Genomic DNA, 25,596 nt, shown 5'->3' with positions numbered 1-25,596 from the left:
TGCTCTTCTTTCTCCACAGGGTAGATAGTTCCCCAAATGCATCAAATAAATAAAAGCCAAGCAAAGCCTTTTGTCATGCCTCTTTCTGCCTGTCCTCAGAAAGGCAAGCCATGTGAGCACTGTGGGGCAGAGCCTGCTAAGAGGAAGCAGGGGAGGATGTGATGCACTACAGAGAGGCCAGCGGTTTAGGGTTGTTAAGATACACACCTCTGACATCAGTTCCTTGCAGAAAATGACAGCCAAAAGACCAAGGTACCTATGAAGTAATTGAAAGAAACTAGAAGGTCCTCAAAATAACGTAAGCATAACATATTATACTGAAGAAATCCATTATCGTATTTGCAGTTTGTTTTTCAGGGTCAGAAGGGACATGGTGCTATATATTGTGAACTACAGGTTGTAATGTAGTAACAGTGTGGGTCACCACTGGGGGTTTGTCACACTGTCCCCTCCAGATTATTTTAACTGCAGTGTACTCACCAAGTATAAGAATTTGTTGGTAGTTCTAGGAAAGCTTTGGCTTGTAAGCATATCATCTCTGCCCAAGAGACAAGTAGGTGCTTATAGCACCACAAAAGTTACCACACCCTCCTTTCTCGCTTGCTTTCAGGGATGGAGAAACGGATACTGAGCATGCCCTGCATCTTGTCTAACTTTAGGTTTCTGCCATGTAGCAGTCAGCATTCAGCTAGCCTCCTACCGCAGCCACCCACCCTGCCTTTCTGACCTACTTTGCAGATGACCAAGATGAATATCTCCATAAATCTGCGTCTTCATTGACCACAAAAGAAATCACTGGTGATGAAGGCACCTAAGATCTGCTAATAGGAAATTTGCCTCGAGAGACCAAACCTTAACTGTTCAAAAGTTTGATGGTATCTGTTCCCAGTTACGCAATTTATAGATGATGAAAACTGAGAAATTTCAGTGGCTGTGCTACAAATCCACTCAGGCCACACACAGTGGTAGAAGAGGGAAACTCCTGGTGATGGTAAACCATACTGGTAGAAGGGAAACACACCTGTGGGGAATGATGCAATGTTGCTGCTTGAAAGAAGGCAGAAAAAGCATGGGGAAGATGGATCTTCTCCATCATAGAGTCATAGAATTATCTGAGTCAGAAGAGACCTTTAAAGGTCATCTAGTCCAACTCCCTTGCAATGAACAGGGACACCTACAGCTCGATCAGGTGCTCAGAGCCCATCCAGTCTGATGTTGAATGTCTCCAGGGACGTTTCACCTCCTCTCTGGGCAATCTGTGCCAATGCCTCATTATCTTTACTGAAAAAACATTTTTCTTATACCCAATATAAATCTCCCCTCTTTTCATTTGATCTCTTTTCCCCTTGTCCTATCACAACAGATCCTCTTAAAGGACCTGTCCCCTTCCTTCTTACAGCCTCCCTTTAGATAATGAAAGGCTGCTCTCAGATCTCCTCAGAGCGTTCTCTTCTCCAGGCTGAACAGCCCCAGCTCTTTCAGCCCATCCCTGTAGGAAAGGTGTTCCATCCCTGGGATCATTTTTGTGACCCTCCTTTGGATGTTCTCCAACAGGTCCATGTCTCTCCTGTATGCCACATCTGGACTCAGTACTCCAGGTCAGGTTTCACCAGCACAGAGCAGAGGGACACATCTTTCTGTCCATCAGTTTTCAGAAGGACTGAATCCAAGGAAGTGCTTTTCAAGAAAAGTATCCCTCTGTCATCTCAGCTGTAAAAATGTGCAGAAACTCTGTCTTGTTGCCATATAGGCCTTCCCATCTCCTTGGGCAAATGTCCAAGCCACTTGTCAGTAAGCAGTCAGCAAAAAATAAGGCAAGAGAGGGGAGCAGAAAGGTGTAGATAAACTCTAGCTGTGGAATAATAAGGAAAGAGATTTTTAAGATGACTGTGATGGGGAATGATCAGTGATGCCCTTCAAAGCTGTGCAGTGTTTTGACAGCTCAAGCTGTCTTCTGAACACAGCACTGCTGAATAATAACAACAACTGTATAGCTATTTACTTCTTAAAACACACACAGCATACACTTCTCATTTTACTCTTGAGAAAACTGAAGTAGAGTGAACTCAGAAACTCTCTTATGTTTATCTGGTAGAAATGTCCACGCTGGGTCTGCCACTTGCAGCCTGAATTAAAAGGCAGAGCAGAGAGATTTTAGAGGCACAGGTACGCAAAAATAAATGAAACAATGCAAAGAAGAGCCCATATATTCAGTCATAACACAGACTTAAGAAGTTACGGGCCCAGAGGCAGAACCTAAAGAGAGCAGCCTGCTGAGCACCTGGCCAGAAAAGCTCTGTCACTGCCCTCTGACAACTTGCAAACAATCTCCCAAATGATTGCTCTCCCAAATGGCTGCTGAAGTGCTGCCAGCATCTGTGGTTTGATGGCTGGATCTAAACATAGTTTGTTTTCTTCAAGTCCTTGTCCTTAGAATCAGGTTATTACCTGAGAATTTCACCTCCTTTCATTTGAAAGACCTTACGATTGCAGCAAGCGTGGGGGGAACTGAGAGGGAATGGAGAGAAAGAAAAGAATGTAGTATAAATAATTTGACAATTTGAACTTTAAATATGAAAAAAGAGCAATCCAGAAGAAATTATTTAGTAAGTCTTATGATCTTTAAGCAAAAAAAATTTGCCAAATTCTGACACGGGGTTGAAGGACATGAGGCTACTAGCAACAAGCATGTTTACCAGGAACATGACATTCCCCAAATTTCTGTCCATCTCCACTACTGGCTTTCAATCCGAGTAAGTTTGCGTGATAAAGCAACTTGGCTGGTTTCAAGTGAAGGCAGAGTGGGACGGGGCGGGATAGGAACTGAGATACCTAGAAACTGAGTGTGATGTTAGCTCATGTCAAAGAAGCCTCGTACAGCCCAGCTTTACGATGCAGCATTGCGCTCCTCTGAACCCCCAGGTGCCTGTCTGTAACTGTTTTGGAATGGAAGCATCTTGGCATGGGTGGGATATGATGCAATGTGAAAAAAACAGCAACTGTGTGTTTAATGGTTACCTAAGCAAGCTGTTCTTCCATCCATCTGGTTTATTGATAGCTGCCTCCAAGCGTATAAATCCCTTGTTTGCCATTGAAAGCCTCAAAGAAAATAATAACCCTACACTCTCTCCTGCAGACTTTGTCGCTTTATGCTCTGAATGGACATCAGTGTCTCAAATGGGCTATCTGTCCTCATAACTGTGTTTCATTGGCAGCTCCACCTGATGCATAAGGACTAAGAGTTCACATCTTGCCTTAAAAATCCCTACTTGAAAGTTTCTGAGAAATGTTAAAAACTCTGCCTGGCTGGTGGCTAGGATTCCTGCTCTGTTAACAGCAAACTTTGCACTTGTCACGCTACTGGAAGCTTATATTTGTTACTCCAAAGGTGCTGTTACTCTTTTGGAACCTCCCTACCCTCCCCATCTCTGACTGCCTATATGGAACTAAACTGCAGCCCAACTACGTGAGGGCATTTGGCCAACACAAAATGCTGCCCATTTAATTTAAAACTGTCTGCAAGCATGCTTTGCTGAGGCAAATTGGATTCTTTTCAATTATTTTTCCTAGATGAATTTCCCAGCTGCTAGTCGAAGCAGCCAAGGGTCTGCAAAGAGCTAGAGCCAGCGTAAGACAGTGTGCAGTGATGCCAAGGTGGGACTCACAGGAAGGGCAGCAGGGTGCTGGGAGCCAATCCTGACCATGAGATGCCAGCTTCGCAATTAAACAAGCACTCCCCATCCACATGCACCAGTGCATATCAGCCAGCCTTTTGCTTCAGCTGCTGCCTGGGAATTCCTCGCAGGTGCTTTGCACAGGGGTCTCAGTCCCCTCCTTCTACCCTACTCGTTCTCACAGTCTCAGTATTTCTCTGCAACTCACATCCCTTCCAGTCAGCCATCATGCCAAACGTGAAAGGGATATTCCTTCAAATTCCAAACACTGTATGAGGGCTGTGATAGGAAACATTTGCTGCCTGCAATACTGAAGAAATCTTTCCCCCTGACAATTTATCTGCACTATTGTACCCCCAGGTACATCTCTGCTGGTAAATAGGGTGGGCTCAAGGTTGTTCTGTCAGCCTGAAGACAGGAGGCACAGCACAGTTTATCTCTGTGTGAATCACTCTTCCATCCCACGACAGCACATATTTTTCCATGGTGTCTGCTAGGAACAGACCATCGGCCTGTTGACCATCCTGCAAACAGTGCCAGGGCAGAATGAGTTATGTGGTACAGGTATAGCAAGCAGGAAGAACCCAGGTGCCATTTTAAAGCTTTTTTTTCCTTTTGATTTCTACTTTGCCAGTAGCTGGTGATGAAAATGAATGCCTAGAATGGTTAGATGGTTGGATTAGGTCATCTTAGTGGTCTTTTCCAACCTTAATGATTCTATGGCTCTGTGAAGTAGTAAAAGGCTCCACACAAAAGCAGTAGATCTTTCCCCGTGGGTTTGTCAATTTCTGTAACTAACCGCATGTGGTAATCAGAATTTTTATGTCATTACTGTTCTGTTCAGTAAAGGTGTGAAAATCACTAACGCTTTTTCCGTTCCCAAGCATGCACTGAGGAAGTAGGGCAGATGTATGTCAAGGCTCATCTAAGAGCATGAACTCAGTCACAGGCTGAGCAGTTAAAGGGTGCAGCTGACGTTGAAACAAGGTCTTCCACCCTCGGTCAAGGAGGCAGAAGTATGGCTCTCTCGTGGTGTGTGGTAGCACATGTCGTAGAATCGTGAAGGCTGGAAAAGACCAAAATTCCAACCATGTCCACATAATGCAAGACGAGACAGGTCAATGCATGCTGTGATGGTTGCTTGTAGGAGGCAACGGTTGGGATGCAGCTGTTAGTCCTGGGTACTAGCAGCTGCATTTTACTCTTGTGATAAAATGTGTATTTATGAACATTCCCTGATTGTCTGAGTGAAAAATATGTATCAAGGCTTCAATATGATGTTCAACTGCAGCTGCTAGTGCTATTAATGATGTTGGTGAAGGGCCCAGAGCTGGAGAGATAGTAGGAACACTGCTATTTGGCTACTGTAATTATTTCCAATAGCTGTAAATCTATGCACTATTTTGTGGACACCAGGATATACTTGGTGACATTCTATAAAATAAATCTTGAAAGACAATGAATATACCCATGAGGCAGAAAATCTACGAAGCAAATGAAAAAACAAAATAACAAGAAATAAAACAGAATAGTTAGGAATCATGGAGGATCCACAGGGAAGGGAAAAGAGAAAGGAGGGGAGGAGAAATGAGGGGAATCTTTCTTCAGATGTAGCCAAAACATTGGCCACTCTGAGCATTAGCTCTGTGGAAGAGCAAGACGTTGTGTTTCCTTTGTGGGGGAAAAAGAAAGAAAAACATCAGTTGTAGTTCTGTAGTCTTTCTTTAATTTTCACCTGGTTGAGATCCACGTACTTACCTCTTCCTATAGAAAAAAAATCCGAAAAACCCTTATATTGTTGAAAGCCTAGAAATGCACCTGGAGTAAGACATGTCTCCCAGCTACCATTTGAAGTACTGAATAACCTTTTCATCAGCTCTCAGTTTAGTGAGTTTAAAAAACATATTATTTTGAGCCCTGGCACTAGCAGCTGTCTGCCTGTATCAGAGATTTAATGCGTTGGAGTCAAAATGCACCAATAAATAATAGACTTTCATTGTCCATGCTTCCAAGTAACAGGGTTTGTTCATATTTAGAAAACATCCTCGTATAGCATAAACGTTTTTGGAGAGTTTCTAAAAAATAAAAAATAAAATAAAAAAAAAGATTATTTATATACAAACCTTTAACCAAATGGTCTCTGAAAGAAAACAAAGAGTCCAATGAACAGCTTGCCTAAGCAAAGAGATGAGCTGCAAGCAACTGCCTGTCCTGATAACGTGCCAGAACTTACTGTGCATTGCGGGTCAGAAAACAGGAGACACGGGGAGGATGTCGTGTACCGCAGACAGGGCACGGGGTTTTTAGTGGTTAAGATGACAACAAACACGCACCTCTGTCATCAGTCCCTAGTAGAGAGCTCTATCCATGAAGAAATTTAGGGAAACCAAAAAGGTCCTCACAAACTACTGAGGTTTTGTTTTTTGAATAATGATAATGTACTGAGGAAATCCATTATCCTATTTATGGTTAGTTGTTCAGACTCTCGGCCAACAGTGCACCATACTCTGTGAATATATGCATTCTAATGACATGACAGGGCAGGACGCAGATGTTACGGGTTTGTCACACAGTCCTGCATGGTTTGGCTTAACCAGCGTATAATCACCAAGTATAAGAAGCATTTTCAGCTTTAACGACTGCCAGGCCAGCATCTCCTAACTGCTGCAAACACAATTGCAAAGGACAGCTAGAGAGGAGAGTAAGACGGAAAAGATGGAGGGAAGTGTTTGTGGGACCGGTCCAAGGAACAGGAAAACTGAAATAAAAAAATTCAATTTCATGTAGAACTGCAACTGATTTGACTGATTCAAGAGTTAAAGAACAGCCTTACCTCAAATGATGCCAAAGACAGGCCGCCACATTTTCCTAGGGCTGGCCAGTCAACAGGAGACCTGATAGATAAGGTTTATCCCTTTGTCTCTTCCCAGAAGAACTTCTGAGGTGCAGATGAGTTCGTAAATCACTGTTCTTATCCTTATTTCCTTGCTTGCTTTCGCAGCTAACGTGCTGGCATAGTACAAGCAGGGATTTGCTTGTGTTTGGGGATGAGTTTTGCAACATTTCAGTGTTGGGTTCCCATCTCTTCTGCACAATTTACTGTCTTATTGGATAAATGAAGTAACGCCAGGAGCCTACATGGAGATTTGAGGTCCAGATGGCTTGTGTCCTCCTCTACCAATCTAAGGCCCCTTTGGAGAAGATCTGCCCTGGAGACAAGCTCCGAGAGAAGTCCAAACCAATGCTGGCGAGCAAACCTACTCTTCAGCACTGTGGATGACTAGTTCTCAGTGCTTAAGCTCATTCCCCAGCCCTTTTTTAATTGGCAGCGTAGAGGTACCCTTAGATTCCTTCCATGATCTATGAAAATGGTCAGGAAGAACCAGAAACTGAATCCAACTTTGGGAAAGTTGCCTGGTCCTCTTACATACACACCTCTTTATATTTGGAACAGTGAGAGCAGAGGGCTTGGTGACAAAATCCTCTTGCAAATCTGGTCATTTATGACAAAAAGGAACAAGCTGAGATTGCTGTGGGATTGTAAAATTATTTTTTCACAAATATTTGAAGAGCCATTGCATATTTATGAAGATGTTGAAGTCAATAACATTTCAAGCTTCAACATTTCAACATTCAAGCTTTGGCACATGTTGGCTTATCTGAAATTTCCACCACAATACGTATATTATTTGTCATTATTATCTGGTTCAAAGCATTTCTAATCAGGAAAGGGAGTATTTTTGTGTGATCTTGGTGTCAAAGCATATACTGTGAGTAGGAAAAATAATCAGTTTGTCAACAATACACAAGCAGAAATGTCTTTGTACATACAGTTTCAATGGTACTCACGACCAGAAGGAATTTCTGTCCAGTGAGAAAACTACATATGTCCAAATCTCTGCCCTTTCAACGGGGGAAAGAACTGTGAAAACTGGGTCTTAATGAAATTACAGCTCAGACACCCATCCATACTATCAGATCAGCTTGTAGCCACAGACATCTGTCATGAATCTCACAGAGAAGACAAACTGTGATGTGCCATGAGCCTTGAATGGCAGCTGGAAAGCTCCGCCCTTTGGAAACAACGAGGCTCTAAGAACAAAAATAATCCTCTCAGCATTTCAGAGGTCTGATGAATGAACACTACCATTAATTTAATCAAATTGCTTTCCTTTGGGTTCTGTCAAGCAGCCTACCAAATCATCCTGATTTTTCCTAATCTGAAGCAACAAAAGTTATGTTGTGATGGAAACACTTCAGGAAAAAAAAAAAAAATCAACCATTTTCCTGCGGTAAATTTTGATTTCTACAAGAACCACATTTTCCATTTGGAAGGTAGAATTTCCAAGCAACTCTTAACTATGGCTAACAAACAAATCCGTAATCACCAGGAACTGCTGGCTAGCAAATGGAAAGAAATCTCAGGTTCAAAACAAACACCGTGGGTTTGCAACTTTTTGCAGTTTCATTATAGGCATGATAACTAACCTTATCCCCCAGCACCAAACAGCATGAATTCATTCACTGTCTCAAAATCTTACAGAGAAAACAAAAATGTGAGCTCAACCACCAGCAAGCAAATAAAACCAACAAAAAAATCCATTATTTGTACGTCTCTTGGTTTTGACTGGTTGGGGTCCTGACTCATGAGTGTCGAAAGCCTGGGGTTGCCAAAACTGCTTTTGTTTGTCACTAATAATCACTCATTCCAAGGAACATGTGGTTTACTGCTTCGTGCCAGGCCTCCAATGCTTAGGGGCTGAGGTTCCTTGGTGAGACAACCTCTCACAGCTCCAAGACATGTTCTTCCGCATTATCGGAATACTTTATTATTTTTTTAAGCATAAAATGTAAAACAAATAGGTCTTTCCCTTGATAGATACTATGATTTATTTTTTTTTAAGAATAACTTTGTTAGCCACAGAAGTTTTGCAATATTTCAAGACCACTGATAACTGACCAGGATGGAAAAGAACACACGTACATCCAGTCTGCTGGCTGTTTGTTTTTAATTACTTTCTCTGCTATGGCTAGAGACTTCTGTAATTGTCCTCTTGGTGGAAATACAGTGAAGCAGTTGGCCTTTTCTATCAAAATACTTAGCTGAGTCATAAGGGTTAGGGAAAAAGTAACACAGGATGAGCTGACAGTTGTACTGAATCGAGCTGTTGACCACAATTCTGAGTGCAACCATCCAGGCAATTCCTTATCCATTGAGTGGTTCATTCATCAAATCCACGTCTCCAATCTGGAGACAAGGATGTCATATGGAACAGCATTCAATATGTTGGCCATAGTCAGTGTCCATTCCCTCCCAGTTTCTTTCAGGAACATGGTCATCTCATAACTGGCTCCAAAATTACTTCTAAAAGCAGGTAATATACAGCACTGCAAATCTCTTACAAGACTGAGCACTAGAGCCAAAGGGACAAATTTCCTTTAAACATGGGGATTCATCCCCACTAACATAATCGTACTACTATGTAAACATCAACATATGATCTAGTGATCCAGACTCCTTTACAGTTGAAAGAAAGGAATCGCCTTGCCCAATTCCCAATTAATTTGACCTATTTTCAAACGTCTACATTAGAATGAGGCAGATTCTTCTTCTTCTTAACATACTAGTTCGTGGAACTTATGGTAGGAATTCATTCCAACTGGCACATTCCTCCTACAAGGTGAATCTCTCCTTCCATGCCTATTCAGCATTTCATCTTCACTAAGATCTTGGTTTGAGGCTAGGAATCTTCTATCAGAGTATGGGTTTTACATTCAAGATCTCAGCTATGGCCCAAAACTCTGCTATAGTTCTGTATCAGAGAAGGAAGGGCTCCAAAACCCTACCAAATTCACCAGGGAGGTTGGATTCTGCTTTTTACATACCTATTGGCTGATATTTCTACTGACTACTGGTCCTGTCTCATCTGAATGGGCTTTAAACCTCTAAGATCCCGCAGTCTCAGAGATGGTCCTCATTGGCACACTGTAAGGTAAAATTAAACTTTCCATTTTTAACCAAGGCTCATCTACTTGTACAATATCCCAAGATTCATGGAGTGAGCACTACAAATAACAAATATGAGCAATTTGGCTCTTAACTCCGTAAAGTGTAAACTTCCCTAAAGACAGGGACTGCCTTGGCCTCTCTTCTAGGCATGCTTAAGCAATTTTACACCTCCATTTGAAGTGTTTTGGAAAAAAATATATGAACAGCTGTAGTATGCGCTGCCAAAAGGTGGCCTCCATCCTACTTCTGAAAATGTAACTTAAATGTCAGTGCCTGTCCCTTCTACCAAAAATATCTTGGCCTGACTATTCATCTGGCTGGAGCTTTACTGTTACCAGCTATGTCAATGTGGAATTCTTATGAGCAAAAAAAATCTATCAGCACATCATGAGTTTTAGGCTCTCTTCCCTTCAGAAGTTCAATGCAGCAGTTTTTGATGGGAATGCTTGTCTGAAGGGAAACCCTGGCAGATCTTCATCTTGCTCATCAACATCTCAAGTTGTTTTCATACCTGAGGATAAATGCTAAACTGACAGAGGTAGTCAGCAGAGTGCCTTTGGATAATAGGATAATGCCATCTTTAGCAGTGAACTGTGCATGTCTCTATATTGCCAAATACTGGTTTTTATACACACACTAAGGACATTGTTCTTGACGTTCCTGAAAAGCAATTATGAAGTGATGTAAAAGTAGCCTCAAGCAGAAGAGGAAGATTCTGTCCACACAAATGTACTGCTTCAAAATCCTGCCAATGAATTTCTCAGCCCCATAAAATAAATCTAACGGTACCTCTGTATGTTTATTTCTGACTGAGGACTTCAAAAGAGACAATAATCCAGTAAATAGACATTGCTTTTTTTCCTCAGGGTTATTACCCACTAACGTAATGAAGTTGCCATTTTCCAAAAATGCTTTCATTTTGAGAAACACACAACTATTTCACATTTCTCTCTTACACGTGTGAAATACTGGAAGACGTGTCAAATATTTCTAAAATTTCTGTAGAAAATTACCTCATTATCAATCAGTACAGACACTGAACTTCCTCATGTCAAACATACACGATTTATCTTGTCAGATGCACTGACATTTAAGGAAGTTTGGGATGAAAATATCAAGATATTGAGCTGAATATAAGAATGCTGACTTACGATTCAGAGAATGACAAGCAGTGTCAGTTCCATTCTGTTCTTGGCAACAGTCAGTAAAAGAGGAGTCATCTTCCCACAGGATTTTAGTACTTTAAAAAATCTTCCTTTATTTATGTGATACTATCAATCTTCAAAGATTTTCCAACAACTAACAATGCCGTGACAGCTTAAATGACTGCCTAACTAAAAATCAGTACTAAAATTTTCAGTATCCAATTTTGGCTTTAAAATATGTAGTCTACAACCATTTGTGATGTCTACTCAAACATATCTCTTCAAATAACTCTAAAGCTTTATGTAAGCTTGGAATTTCTGTGCAACTTCTTCTCTCCATCTAAAAAATTCTGACAAAATCTGAAAGTGGTGAGCCTGCACACATTCCCTAAAGAGCTGAAAACTGTGGACTCCCAATCTCCCAGCTGCAGAGTTTATATCCTAAAGTTAATTATGCAGAACCATGTTTACACCATGCACATCTTCAACTGGGCTTAAGCTTATGTGTTTACACATTCATAGCAATTCTGCACCTAAATAAGCATAAGCCTATGCTAATGACCAATTTGAAGACCAAAAGGAATACATGAATGTAAGGGAGATGATGCCAAGTTTGATGACAATACTATTTGTCATAATACAATTTATATGATCACCTTCAAAAATCTACTACTACTATGGTGTTTCAACAGGCTTGTAGGTTTATCTTAAAGTCTTTGTCCTGACTTTTGTTTCTGGTTCTGCAAACGGTAACATTTATTTTGTTATTTGCCACTGGCTGGAGGTGTGCATGTACAAGCTAAAAGATCCACGTTTTTCAATGAAGATTCATTATCTAACATTGCAGCTTAAAGCAAAACTACTTTTTTGTGTTACAACTGGCCTATTGCTTGCAATCACTTAAATTTCCACAGCTCCAACACCTTCTTGTTTTTCCAGTAACCTCTGCCTTTTTGGTGACCCATATCCCTACAATTTGCCAATTGAAAGCCATATCGGGTGCGTCACTGGTGCCTGTGGGTAACCTCATCCCCCTCACAGCAAACTGCTCTTCTCACCCCTTGCAACACAAACCAAAGAGAAAAATCCCCTTTGCAGAAACCCACCTGTGTCATCTTCACAGCTGGGTAAACCTGCGTTTTCTTTTAAGGCTGGCATTGAGATCACCTTAGCCATAGCATTCACAGATTTCCTATAATCTGAAGTTGCTGTTACTCTGGCGAAGAAAAGGAAGGCAGGATTTTAAAGCACAGGAAGGACTGTAAACTTTATAATCAGTTGTGACCCAAGGCTTTACTGTCATTTACAGAGCAGAGTGATTAAGAGAACATGCAGAAGCACGTAAAGAACTAAAAGCGAGTCAGTATTTAAGAAAATATATGGTCCCTGAATATTGCATAAGGGATCTTGTTGAGGCTGAGTCTCTCTGATGCTGCTTTGGCACAGAAATTTTCTTCAAGTTCCAGCAGGCTGTTTATAGCAAGGGTGGGAGGTAGGTGGAAGACAGAGAAGACCGCTTAAGGCTGCCCAGATACTGAAAATAAAGATGGTTCTTTCTCAAAGATAAGAGTTTGTTTGGATTTGAGAGGAAAGGCTTGCTTGTTTAGATGTCAAAAAGCATAATGTCTAGGGCTGTATATACATCCTTAATGTACCTTTGAATCTTTCTACCTATTAAGCAATCACAATTCTGAGAATGTGAAGGAAAAATTTGAGTATGGACAATCTTTCCGTAGCTTTTTAGTGTCTTAATTGTGTGCAATTCTTCTCCTGAAATGGTTTTTGGAATGGTCAGTGAATGGTGAAAAACTCAAAAGTTGAAGCAGAAGAATTGGTATAAAACCATCACACAAGCTACAGAGGTACAGAAAAAGAAAGTAATTAAAAAAATAAAAATAAAAAGTAGACCGGATGTACTCACTCATCACTAGACACGTTACATGATTAATCACTTGTCCTCATTGTAACAACGAAGCCAGGAAATCCACAAAACCTCAGTATGTATGTAATAGTGCATTTCTAGCTAACAAATTACAGCTATCAAGCTACAGAAAGCAGCATGCACTACATTTACTATAATTTAACATACCGGCCTTCCCTGAAAACCTGGCAAAGTCTGCAAAGATGCAAGCCCGTCAGTGAGGGTAAAAATTCTAGTGTATAGCATTTGAATGAGATTCAGCTAAAAGACCAAGATGGCTCTGGGCATTTTGAGCAAAGTAGTTAATTGCAAAGGTGATGATCCAGCTAAGCCAATGCATCCATTGCTAACCATAAAAACAGAGCAAATGTTATAAACAGGTTGTGGTGGCGTTACCTGGAGCCAAAGCACAAGCCTGGCTGCATTTCATCTCAAACCACTGACCAGTCCTCGTGTTGTTCGGAAAGTATGGCTGACATCCGACTGCAGGCCGCCCTGTGAGGTTCACCAAACCACCAGCACTAAAGTGGTTACATTGCTTTCTTCAAGACATTTTTGTGGCTTTCTTGGGAACACAGTGCTTGCCAGGTGAGTAGCTTAGCTGGGATGGTTTTATCTTTTTGTCACCATTACTTGTGCTTCAGTACCATTTCAGGGCCCCCCTTCCTCTCAACCTTGTATAAAGTACAGGAAGAACCATTCTCTAAAGGGGCTGCAAGCATTAAAACAAATTTTTAGCCTAACAAGGAGCATTTTTAGTCTGAACTCCCTTACAACATGCAGGAAATATCACCTCATTATTTATATAAATCTACTTACAATATTTTTTATTTGAAACATAACCACCATTTCCACCATTTAAAGTGCAATTCTGTGGCAATTCATAACGAATTATGTCTTAATAGGAGAAGACCACAATCCTGAAATGCTTTTTCCAGCTCTTCACAAGAAGCTGCTAATTAGCTATTGAATTAACTACATGCACCTCAATTCATCCAGGACCAGCTCCTAACATGCCTGTTAACAACCATCATCTGCTGCTAACATGTTCTCTTGGCGCTTCATCAGTCAAATTCAGCTCAGGAAGAGACTCCTTCAGGTAAGGAAGGGGACTATTCCCATCAGCTCCATGCACAAAGGGCTGTAGGCAATGGTCAATTTCCCAGAGATCAAAACTAAGAAGCCTGAGACAGGAGACTTACTCAAAAGATTTTTTAGGGCTCATGTCGGAGCTGCGTAGGGAAATCCCTCATTCTGTACAAAGCATAGTATTACAGACATTGTTCCTCATGGCTTAGTAATCTTTATTGGCCTCGTTTTTATGCCAGTGTTATGCCCTTGGAAGAACTACTCAAAGAAGGATAATGTATGGAACCTCACATTTCTTGTGTTGTCTTTGGAAATTCCTAGACTTCCTGGCCATGTAGTCAGCGTTTGTGCTACCTTGGAGGTAATTCATCATCTAGGACAGTGAGAGACATGTCCCATCCTTCTCAACCACCACAGAAACATTTCAAAAAAATGAGTCAGGTACTTGCCCTGACAATGATATCAGCTTCAAAATTTGGAGGGTTTTTCCATACATTACATGTTTGGGGTTGCCTTTGACTGATTTATGTGTTTGCCAAAAAAGGCAAACAATCTTCAAGCTTTATTAAAAAAGAGAATATACCAAAATTGTAAAACTCATTGGTTGGGGGGACCCTTTAGGAGCAGCATTCAAGCCAAGTTGGAGAAGAGAGGAATTGCAGAAGACGAGTCTCAGGGTACTTTGTGTGGTCACAGCAATGCATGATCTCCAATGAAAGATTTACTTTGGGAAGAAGGGCAGGAGAAGGGCCCACCCTCGTACTACGTGCAATGAAATCACTAACAAGAAATAAGGGAAACTTTGAAACCTTTACTCTTCTCAACATGCCGAGATCGTTGAAATTGCCATTATAAAAACTGATGTTGCATTTAAGACATGACTGTGTTTGAACACTGGACTTGCAAAGAGAAGCCAGTTGGTAGGAAATTAATTTATGTTCAGATCAACCGAGATGACAGAGAATGATCACAGGTCACATCTCTTTGTAACAAAGGTACAAATTGTACCTTTGTTAATTAGATACAATTAAATGAGCTTTAGCTACAGTACACTTTCAGTCTAGTCAGCTAAAAAAGGCTTATGTTTTAAGAAAGAAAATTAAAAATGAATGGTGGTAACAAACAACTTTTTCGTTGCTGACGTGTATTCGGATTAAGGGTTATATCTCTAATTAATCCTGTTCACCCCGTGTAATCTAAATGACTGCAGCAATGAGGACTTCTCTTCATACTGAGATTTTCTCTTTAACAGTAATGGAAGCTAAAACACAAAGAAAAACAAAATAAGGCAAATTTTAAATGCAAGATGGGTATACACCATAAACAGATGCATTCCAATACTGCAGGAAGAAAAAAAAATCTCACAGAATAATTTAAAACAGAAATTACCATTAATCCTTCTCTAAAACCATGTCTCTAAGAGCCTCTCAGAAGCACTTTGATCATACTGATGAGGGCCATCCAGACTCCTTGGGGAATTTCCAACACCCACCTCTTTTATTTTCTCAGGCAGTCACAGGAAAAGAGGTTTTGGTCGAAGATGCCAGCATGTACAAGGCGAGTCAGGATGTCTCAGGCATAACCCTTTCATGACTCTGACCACTCTGCTGATGATCTTCACATCGTACTTTACAGCATTAAGTTGCCTTGTGTTCCAGAGCTCCTAAGCTATCCTATCAGCATCAAAAAATGAGTATTTTCCCGTTGCTCCATTAATATTATCTAAGCAGTCTCACAACTGGTAAGTAGGGACTTCTGTCATGACCAGGCCTTTCAACTCCAATACACTCAGTAAGCTCTCAATCTTTTCTGATATATACATATCACTTCACATACTGCATAGAGATCTGTTTAACAGGACACGTGAAATAACTGGAAATAACTTCTCTAAACAATTTGTGATGGGCTTCTTCCACAGTTTGTTCTCCCATAAACTCACGTTCACGTTTCCAAAAGAAACACCATTCATCTCTTGTAAATTTTTGACATCCAGGGTACAGAGGTGGTTCTTTGTTCCATTTCTGCTCACATCCCATTAGCTCTGTTGTAGCAATATGAGTATTATGTCTGATTTTGTGTGGTTAATTAGTCCAGTTGCAACATCTACACATAGTACAAAATTAGAGGGAAGTAATTATAAGGGTACATTCTTCCTATAACCAGACACCTCAAGAATCACGTCCACTGTTTGCAATTAAATACTATCACTTAAATTTGAGACCTGATGTAGGTGGGCGAGACAACTGACATTCTGTCAGCTTTCCAAAAGAATGCATTTTGCCATGTGTCTGGAAGTTATTGTTATGTAGTAAAGTAAATATGCACCCATACCCATAATGTAGTACACTAGATTTATATTATATTATGCTCGAGTATCAGCTTAAAAGTTACTTTCAGATCAGCATAAAATCCAAGGGTTTTGCAAGCAACAAGTTGGGTTCCAAACCAAAGCAACCACAGATCACTTTCCTACAGGAGTGAAAAACTCAGCCAAAAGCAAGTTTAGTTCTTCTTCACTGCTTGATGATTTCTGGTAGGCAGCCTTATTCCATAACCTCCCAACTACGACTTCCCTTGCTTGTTTTTAACCACTTCCGCCAGCCAAGAATAAGAAGGCCAGAAGTCACATCAGGACAGCTGAGCAGGGTCAGGAAAAAAACTGAACAGCCATACTACTGGACTGGATAAGGGTCAGAGAACAGTAGAAACCAGCTACAGCCACAAGGAAAGTGTGGGAGGAGACTTAGAGCAATAAGAGGAGAAAACTGCAAAAAAAAATAAGAGACTGGCAGTAAGTGGGCTACTGGGGCAGATGGCAGAAAAAATACATTACCTTGCTTTTTCATTCTGGATATTTGTCTTATTCCTGCCCAAAGCATTAAACTTGTCTTTCTCTTTTGGCCATTCTCAAATAAAAACAAAAAACCATAATCGCTCACATACACACACAGCTCCTTACAGGCCTAGAAGCAGCTGCAGTCACATTAGGACTGGAGACAAGATAGGCTACACATTTTGACTATGCAAAGGCCTCCATTTCAGTCACTGTAGTTGTCGTGGAAAGATGCTGCAAAGCCACGAAGCAGAGAGCCAGCACCTTGATTACAGACATGGCCTTGTGCTTGTCACTGTTAGTTCTCCTACCCCAAGCAGAAACACATCTGTTGGTTGGCCTTAACACCAACTAAAAAGACATTTGATTAACCTGGAGTTCAATAACTAGCCAGTAAGGTTAATGATGAGTGCACATTTCTTTGGCTTTGGCATCACTGGCTTTCCATAGGCACCTTCCAGTCAGAGGCTTGGGACAGTAACCAGCAAGGAATTAATTCAGGAATTCAGTCACATCAAAAAGATCAAGTCGTGGAGTTAGAAGAAAGTAGAAGCAAAGGAGTGGGAGATGGGAGCAGCACACACTGGGCAAAAACTACAGAATAGCTGGAGATGCAGTGCCCTATTTAATACATCAAGGTTAAGCGAAGTGCACAGATACTGTTCTGTGGTTGAATAAAGCCAGCCAGAGCAAGACTGCTGAAAGAAAGCAAAATAAAGTCTAGGCAGGAAGAAAAAGAGCAGGCTAATCTTCAACATGATTCTCTCCCTTCACAAAAATCTCTTTTTATTTCCAAATCTGCCACCCACCTTTTTTTCTTTTTTTTTCCTTTCGTCTGCATAGTATTTTAAGAACAAGTTAAACATTTACTTGATTAGTTAGCATGCATTTTCTAGAAGGCAACTGACTCATTAGACTCATTAGCTAAACTCAAACATCTTTCACAGAGATACAGTAATGAAATAAAAGAATACTTTTTTTTTTTTTTTTTGGAAGAAATCATAGACACTGAAGAAATCACCTCTAAAAAACATTGCAAAAATACAAAATCATGTAAAGCTGGGCATGCTTACTTTAAAAGTAACTTCAGCAAAAAAAAAAAAATCTGTATTTCTTGAAATGAAATGCTACTGAAATTGTTAGACTTGTAAGATATAAATACAAAACAAACTACTGTCATCTATTTGCAATAACAGCATCTCTAGAACTTAGAAACCGTATCAGTGCACAACAAGAAGTTTGGGCAGCATTTTAATTTTAGGGTACTTAATTTATTCTTTGCTAAGTTTCACAAGATATCAAAATGTTTGAGTGCTTTGAGTAAGCCCATGAAAAATTGTGTTCCACACATTTTCATTAGCAGCACGTTTTTGCATTAAGAAGACTCCAAAGCTGGCTGTTACTCTGATTCCCCAGAAACTGTACATGTGCCAAGACCATCCTCAGCCCACATGGAATTATCAGGCTATCCTCCCTGACCTAGCTTTCAGGCTAGATGACATAGACTGCTTGTTCATTCTGCTTACACCGAGATATTACAGTTCATTTCTTGCTTAATATCTCCTAACAGAATTCATGCAATGATATACTTTATGTGACTGGAACTTCAGGCTTACCTCTCAACCCAAAGACAGTAAAATGGTGCTCTCTTTGCATATAGCAATTCAATCCTGTAAGAACGATGCCATCTCCTGCTGCATTAGCACTGTTCACTATGCCATTCAAGTGGCCTCATACAACATGAAGCAGGACCAATCTTACCTTTGTAAACTGAAAAGTAACGTTGAATGAATTTACAAGAAATGACAGCTCTCTCAAAGCCAGTGAAACGTGTTTTATTTTAAGCCACTGCTAAAACAAGGACAAATTTAGTGCAACCTGCAGTTTATAATCTGAAAACTGAATATAGTTAAATTATTAAAATGGCAAAACTCATCACCATTATACGAGACCTTCATTTTCATTGAGTACAGTTACATTAACATTTATAGTTATTCAAACTGCTTTTGGTGTACAACTGCATCACTAACCGGGCTGTGAATTATCTTAACACTGCACAAATAAGCAGCAGTTCCAGCAAATTATAATAAATTTTAGTATTAAATACTATTCAGACATTACAACAGAACAAAGACCCTCTAAAACTACAACTCCAGCTATACAACAGGAATGTACAAAGATGGTATAAAATAAAGTGACTACAGTGGCTGGGCTCTGTACTTGTCTCTTCAGAGCTAAAGTACTTGACAGTCAAATGCTTGACAGTAGTGGCTCCTGTTGAAAAGCCACTAATTCTTACACTAAAATCAGTCCCAAATCTTGTCTTTTTTTTTGCTGATCACCTCTGTAAAGCTATTTTTTTTTTCGCTGGTGACAGTGTTTAGTATTTACCGTGTTCCCATCTCCAACAGGATGTGGCTCTTAATAGAAAAGGTCCTAGATAAAGGAACATTAGAAAACAATGTTTAAAATCTGGTACTGTTTTGGGGAGACCTAATTAGTCTCGGAATGTGGGTTGTTAGGTTCATGTTTTTGTTTTTTTTAATATATATAAAGTTTACACAGTGATTTTAAACTCAAGAACAAAAATACTATGCAAATCTCATTCAAATATGTGGCATTGACTCATTTTTCACATCCTCATTTTGAAACAGATCTTCTTTAATTTTAGCATACGGGTTTGGTTTTTATGCGTACTTATGTATTATTTATGTACCCCACTCTAAATGTTTACATTTGTTTTAAATATGGACACTTCCAATTGTTGATTTATAGAGGGATTATTTTCACTTTTTTTTTTTTTTTCCCTACAGTATCTTACAAAACATGAAAGCACTTCTATTTTTCAGAACACCAAACGTATTTATGTAGCATTTAAGAGAGGGTGCTTTCTGGAACTGTGACATCATTGTATATATTTTCTTCAATTTAAAATTTCATTACTGAGTTTCCCATGCAGAAAAATCTGCAAGATGAAACAAACTGTATTTCACTGCACTGCTTTAAATGGACCAAAATGTAGCCCTCTGTATTGTTACAGTTTTCACTTACACTTCCGTATCTGTGGTCAGGAGTTTTAAATAAACTCAGTAATAGCATTATATAAGACTCACTGCAGAAAAGAACAGCTTTGTATATATAATAAGTAATATAGCAGACAGCACCAGTTAGATATAATCAAAGGAAGAATTCTGCAACAGCTATTAAAATGGTTAAATAATAACAACTTCGTGAGGCTGGTTTAATTCCAATTTCAGTAACAAAGAAAAATAATCAGAGCATCCAGAACACAAGTTTAAAACAGTTTGTGTAGAAAATTATGCCTTTTTTTTTTTTAATAAAAATGAAGTATTTTGTAACTTTTCTCCTTGTGTTAATTTGGAAATTGTTCCTTTCCTTGCAGACTAATAAATCAGTGTCATCCTTAACATCAGTCAATAGAGTAATGCAATACATCTGATCCACTCTGAAACAAAGACTTCATTTATAGCACAACTACTGTTCACTTGACTTCCTGAATAGTTGGAAGCTTTGGGAGTTGCACAAACTTTTAATTTTGCATTAAAAAAATTAAAAAATCATCAGTTTTATAAAACCCAACATACCAAACAGATGAGTTTCCTGTTTTCCTGGATTTTTTTTTTTTTCCCTGTTTTGTGTGTTGAAGTCTACCAACAGGTCTGCACATGTACAACATCTTCAATATCATTTTCAGCTTGGTTTTAGATGTGCTGAAACACTGTACTAGCATTATTGTATCCTCATGTCCTGAAAATTCATTTCAATGGGAATACCAAAAGCCAGAGCAAATTTAGTTCTCAGGCATTGGTTTTTGTGTTTTATTTTCTTGATATTTTGATTTGCAGTTAATTTTATGCAAGTTCATTACTGCTTTGTTGAAAGGAAGATGTTACGGCCACAGAATGATTCAAAATTTTTGTTTGGAATGAACCTGAAAGTCAATGTTCTCAAGGTCTGGAAAAAAAAAAAAAAAAAAAAGAAAGGAAAATGGGGAGAGAAGGAGAAAGCAAAAATAGAAAGAAAAATTCGTATACTCCTTCACATTTATTCCTTACTAGACCATCTCCCACATATAGAAATTATAATAGTTTTTTCTCCCCTCTTTGCATTCTAGAGAAAGCTGATATCTGTAACATAGCATTGTATTACCTATAAAGGAGCAAAAGAGCCTGTAGTGTTTTTTTTTGGTCTTTGTCATACAGCATATACAGATCTTTCAATCAGCAAAATGATACGTCACATGAGGTAATAAACTATGAGAATAACACAACTTTAAGTTAGCAATAAAAATTTATGTTGTAAATTCATATAGGTGAGATCTAATGCATAATATAGCTACATCAACATACCTAGTTGTGTGTGCACATGTGTGAACACACACATGCATATATAAACCTAACTCAGTTTGAAAGGTAAACTTTGAGATCCAAGACAGGGTCCCTTTTGAAAACCAGATGACAAATGAAAACTAAAATAAACCAGGTCTCTGTAAAGAGACCTACACTGACTAGTGGAATGCCTTCCTGACACACAAAGACAATGCAAGGAAAGTGGTCTTACCAGTGTGACACTTCATAGTAATTTAGGACACGAGGAATCAGAATTGTATATATTGCACTATAACTCGTGAACAGATTTAAAGACATCCATTTCTTTTCATTTGGGATCACACCCTGAAATGCACGACATACCAACAGTGTATTTTTCCATGACAAAGCCATTAAGATTCTTTTTTTCACCCAAACTAAGTGAAACACCACGATTTGCTTTCAAGAGATAAGAATCTTGAGGTGGCAGCCTTGTAATTACTAGCAAGTGCCTTTTTCTAAACAAGAATGCACAAAAACAAAAAAGCAAACCCCAAAAGCATTCTCAAACAACAGGATATGTAAAGATCCAGACTTTCCTTCAGACAAAAGGCAAGTCAGCAGTACTGGTAAGAAACATGATTACATTGCTAAAAAGACTTGATTAAAAGTGCCTTTAAAAATATTCAGCAAAGGTAGTTAAGAAAAATGAAAAATCAATTTGCAATAAATTTCTCCTTTATATTTTAATGAGTTTTCCATGCTAACACTTAAGTGCTCAGCAAGTAACAAAATTCTCTTTATTACTGAAAAGAAAACTCATGTATGGAAGGTAAGAAGTAAAGAATTAGACTGGTCAAAAAGATGGCCACAATTCTCAGAGAAAAAAAAAAATCTATTTGCTACTTTGTATGTGAGACTATCCCAGCTTTGGCTTGAATTAATTTTCTTCACAGAGGTTTGTATGGTGCTATGTTTTGGACTTATTGAAAGTAATATTGATAACCCATTGATATTTTAGTTGCTGCAGAGCAGTGCTAGCAGAGCTGTGGCCATTTCAGCTTCTCAAGAAGACCTGCCAGCGAGGAGCTAAGGGGCACAAGGTGCTGATCAGGGACATAGCCAGGACAGCTGACACATTAACCAAAGAGATATTCCACACTACGCAGTGTTATGCTCAGCAATAGAAGATGGTATGGCAGGGAGGGTGGCATTTAGAGTCATGCTGGTTGTCTTTGCAAGCAACCATTACATATGAGGGACCCCTGATTTTGCTTTGCTTGCAAGGGCAGCTTTTGCTGCAGCTGTCTTTATCCCAACCCATGAGTTCTTAACACTTTCACCTTTCCAAGTTGCTTGGCCGTCACACTGTGAGGGGCAGTGAACAAGCAGCTGTGTGGAGTTGAACTGCTACTGGGATTAAACCATAACAAAGACTAGCATACAAATTCTTCAGACATAAAATCAATGTTAAACAAGTATTTTGGTACTAGAAACTTCAGTAAGAAATTTAGCAATTTAAACTTGACTGGCAAACTTCAACAAACTTTGCTTTGTTTTTAAGAAGTTATGCTCAGCCTCCCAGTTTGTCCTACCAGAACTTACCAGCTCTACAATTAACCAAAGAGAACAAGTATTTGCACCTCAATTTCAGAGCAGACTCTCAATCTTTAAAAATTCAAATTGAGAAAGGCAGCTATGAAAGCAGACTTCACTAAGGGTCTGCCTGGGCAAGTCCATTTTCCTCCTGATATTTCTGCCCTTGTGTACCTAACTTGGCCAAGACTGATAATTCTTCTAGAAAATCCTGCTGCAGATTATGAAAAGAGGTTTTTCCAAAACTTAAGTGTTCATAGTCCCACCGTGAATACAGAGCAGGCACAAATGGGAAAGAGCAATCCTGGTGCAGTGGGAATCCTCAATATCATGCCTGAGACTGTCTCCTCTGAACTACTGTCATAGACAAGGTACTTTTTCATAACTATCTCAACGGTCTGAACACAGCAGTAAATAGTTATACATGGGTGAACAATGCTGATTATGGACTGAATAAACATACCATGTGCACAGTATCACAAAGCACAGCACAGATACTTTGACTTTCACCTCAGTCTTTTAAATGCTGACAATTACTTGAACATTCATTAATTGAATTTTACATTATTTATCTACGTTCTTCCTATCTCCTTTTGAAAGAGGAATGAAGCGAAGAGTGGTGCATCTTTGGACTTTTTCAGACATTATCCAGAAGCCACCCAACCAAAGACTTATTAAGGGCTTGTTCTCCATCAGATGCCTTCTCTAGCATTTCACAGTACTTCAACACTGCTTGCAAGAGATCTCCCACTTTCCAATCTCTTTCACGCAGTCTTCTGGAAAGCTAAAGGGGATATGGGAGAAACACAAAACAAAATATTTTGACCAGCACATCCTGATTAACAGTTACAGAAGTTATTCTTGAAACATTAGCTCATAAAAGATCAGTTGTAACAAGTTAATCATTATTCCCACATCTACAAAAACAAAAACTTCCTCAAGGATCAAGCACTTTTCACAACAGTTTCTTCTGGAAGGAGTGACATTTTCAAATGATCTGGTGCCATAGGTATGAAGGCTGTGGTTCATCAAGACTGCAGAAAACAGGAAATTCCGAACACAAGGTTAAAACATTTGCCACCCCTCCCATGCCAATAACGCACATAAAAAAAGACAAAACTCAGTCTTAATAAAAGGATGTGGATTTTCCTTTCACAACATATAGTGTGGTTTGGGTGGCACAGATGCTACCCTCAACGGAAACAGCGCCTTCAGAGTTAGGAAATTATAGCATCTTGGAGAAGAGGAAAAGGTGAAGGTTACGTTAAACTACCATTTGTGAATGGAAATCAGCGTAGCTGAAAACATTTTTTTTTTCATCCAGGAGCCCAAGCAAGAAGTTTTCTTTGCCTACATGTCAAGATCAGCTAAATACGGAAAAATGCCCACCCTGAGATACAGTGAATTTGTCAGTTTGCCTAGAACTAAGAAATCTTTACTTTAAAAAAATATATTTTCTTGGTAGCTTTCAGCATAACCATCAATGCTACATTTAACAACAATTTACACTTTACATATCTCCTGGAACCGCAAAATTTTACTGCTCTCTATTAAGTTTTAAAGTCACTCAGCAAAATATCTTCACAGCTACCAAATTAAAAATTTATTGAGAAATTTATTGAGGTTTTTTTTTTTTTTTCTGAGACCTGTCAAACTGAAGTATGAAAATTCGAGGAAAAAAAAAAAAAAAAAGAAGTGAGATAACTTTTCCCTATTTCTTCACCTAAGTGTGATGTTCAGACTGCAAGGAGACAGGTGATAGAACTGTCAGGCAGAGTGTGAATACTGAACATTTCAGTCTGCATTTTTGGTTGTAATCAACCCAGTACTAAAAACCTGTACAAGAGAGTTAATTTCTGAGTACAGGTTATCTTGAATGAGCAGAATCTCTAATCTTGAGCAGAACATATACTGAACACAGAAATTTCTTTAGTTAAAAAAAATAAATGAACACATTCTACATAAGAGGGAGACAGAACTCTGAAGTTATTTCCATCAATTATTTGCAAATTTTAAAATACAGCACAGCAAAAAAGAGTTTTATGGGCTACAAGAGGCAATTTTGTAAATGGTTTATAAAAGAAGGGTAATTTTTCTTACTCCAGAGAGAAGTTTGGCTGAAGTCCAAAGATGTACTTAGGCAAATATAGTTTAAAGTTTCTGTCTAAGAAAAAATATATCATCACACTAAATATGAGAGCTGTCACCTGGCTTTGCTTATCTTTGTTTTAATTGAGTTCAAAGTTCAATCCCATATTTTCTTTATGACTGCTGCTTCCTACTGTCACACAAGAGAATCAACTGAGTTGACTCAAAACAGACACCAGAAATCCTAGAACAGTTAGATACGTTCTGATTAAAAACTATATGCATGAGCACACATTATTATTATTATTATTTAAATCAAGGCACTTGCATATCAATACTGTCAGATCTTCTTGAATTTTTTTTCCCCAAGACTTATCTAATTCACTAGCTTCTTGTTCTAGCAGCTAACTAACACATTTTGTTTCATATACAGGTAATCAACTTTTCTGCCTTGCTGAGTACAGTGTGAACTCTCAAGAGTTTGTATCCAGTTTCAGCTAGTAACTACCAGCATATAGCAGGCACGGTATATTTTTATCTTTTATACAGCCACAAAACATCAGTGGCTTATTATCCTGCTCTGATCAGCTAACATTTGCCTCTCCTCCCTTCCTGAAACTTCCAACTGCTTAAAGTGAAAATTACTGTTTTCAGTGTGATTTTAAAAGCCCAGGTTTATTCCTTATGTAACTGTGGTACCTTACCAAAGTAGCTCTGAGATTATCAAAACCACAGAGCTGACTTCGAGATTATACGTAGAGGTCAATTTAGTTGGGGAAGACATCAGAAAGCAGAAGTCAGTTTAGTTTTCTGCTGGGCTACAGTGCCCTCTGGAGGTGCATCTAGTTTTACTAGTGACAGAACAGAGAATGACTACTTCCAATTTAAGAACCTCAGTTTGGGCCAGATCAT

General features: G+C 39.1%; 1 protein-coding gene across 5 annotated transcripts in view; it reads right to left on the bottom strand.

Annotated features, from left to right (window-relative positions):
- Window positions 1-18,491: 18,491 nt before the first annotated feature.
- AKAP11 (A-kinase anchoring protein 11) overlaps window positions 18,492-25,596 on the bottom strand; it is a 36,858-nt gene continuing 29,753 nt past the window's right edge. For all 5 annotated transcript variants that reach the window (XM_031615880.2, XM_031615881.2, XM_031615882.2 and 2 more), the window contains one exon: window positions 18,492-23,380. In XM_031615880.2, the coding sequence (XP_031471740.2) occupies window positions 23,234-23,380 (147 nt within the window). In that variant the 3' untranslated portion in view covers window positions 18,492-23,233. The remainder of the gene's footprint in view (window positions 23,381-25,596) is intronic.

Source organism: Phasianus colchicus, chromosome 1, assembly GCF_987193195.1.
Source record: "Phasianus colchicus chromosome 1, bPhaCol1.hap1.1, whole genome shotgun sequence".
In the NCBI taxonomy this organism is placed as follows: domain Eukaryota; kingdom Metazoa; phylum Chordata; class Aves; order Galliformes; family Phasianidae; genus Phasianus; species Phasianus colchicus.
This window is presented reverse-complemented; position numbering and strand designations above follow the sequence as displayed.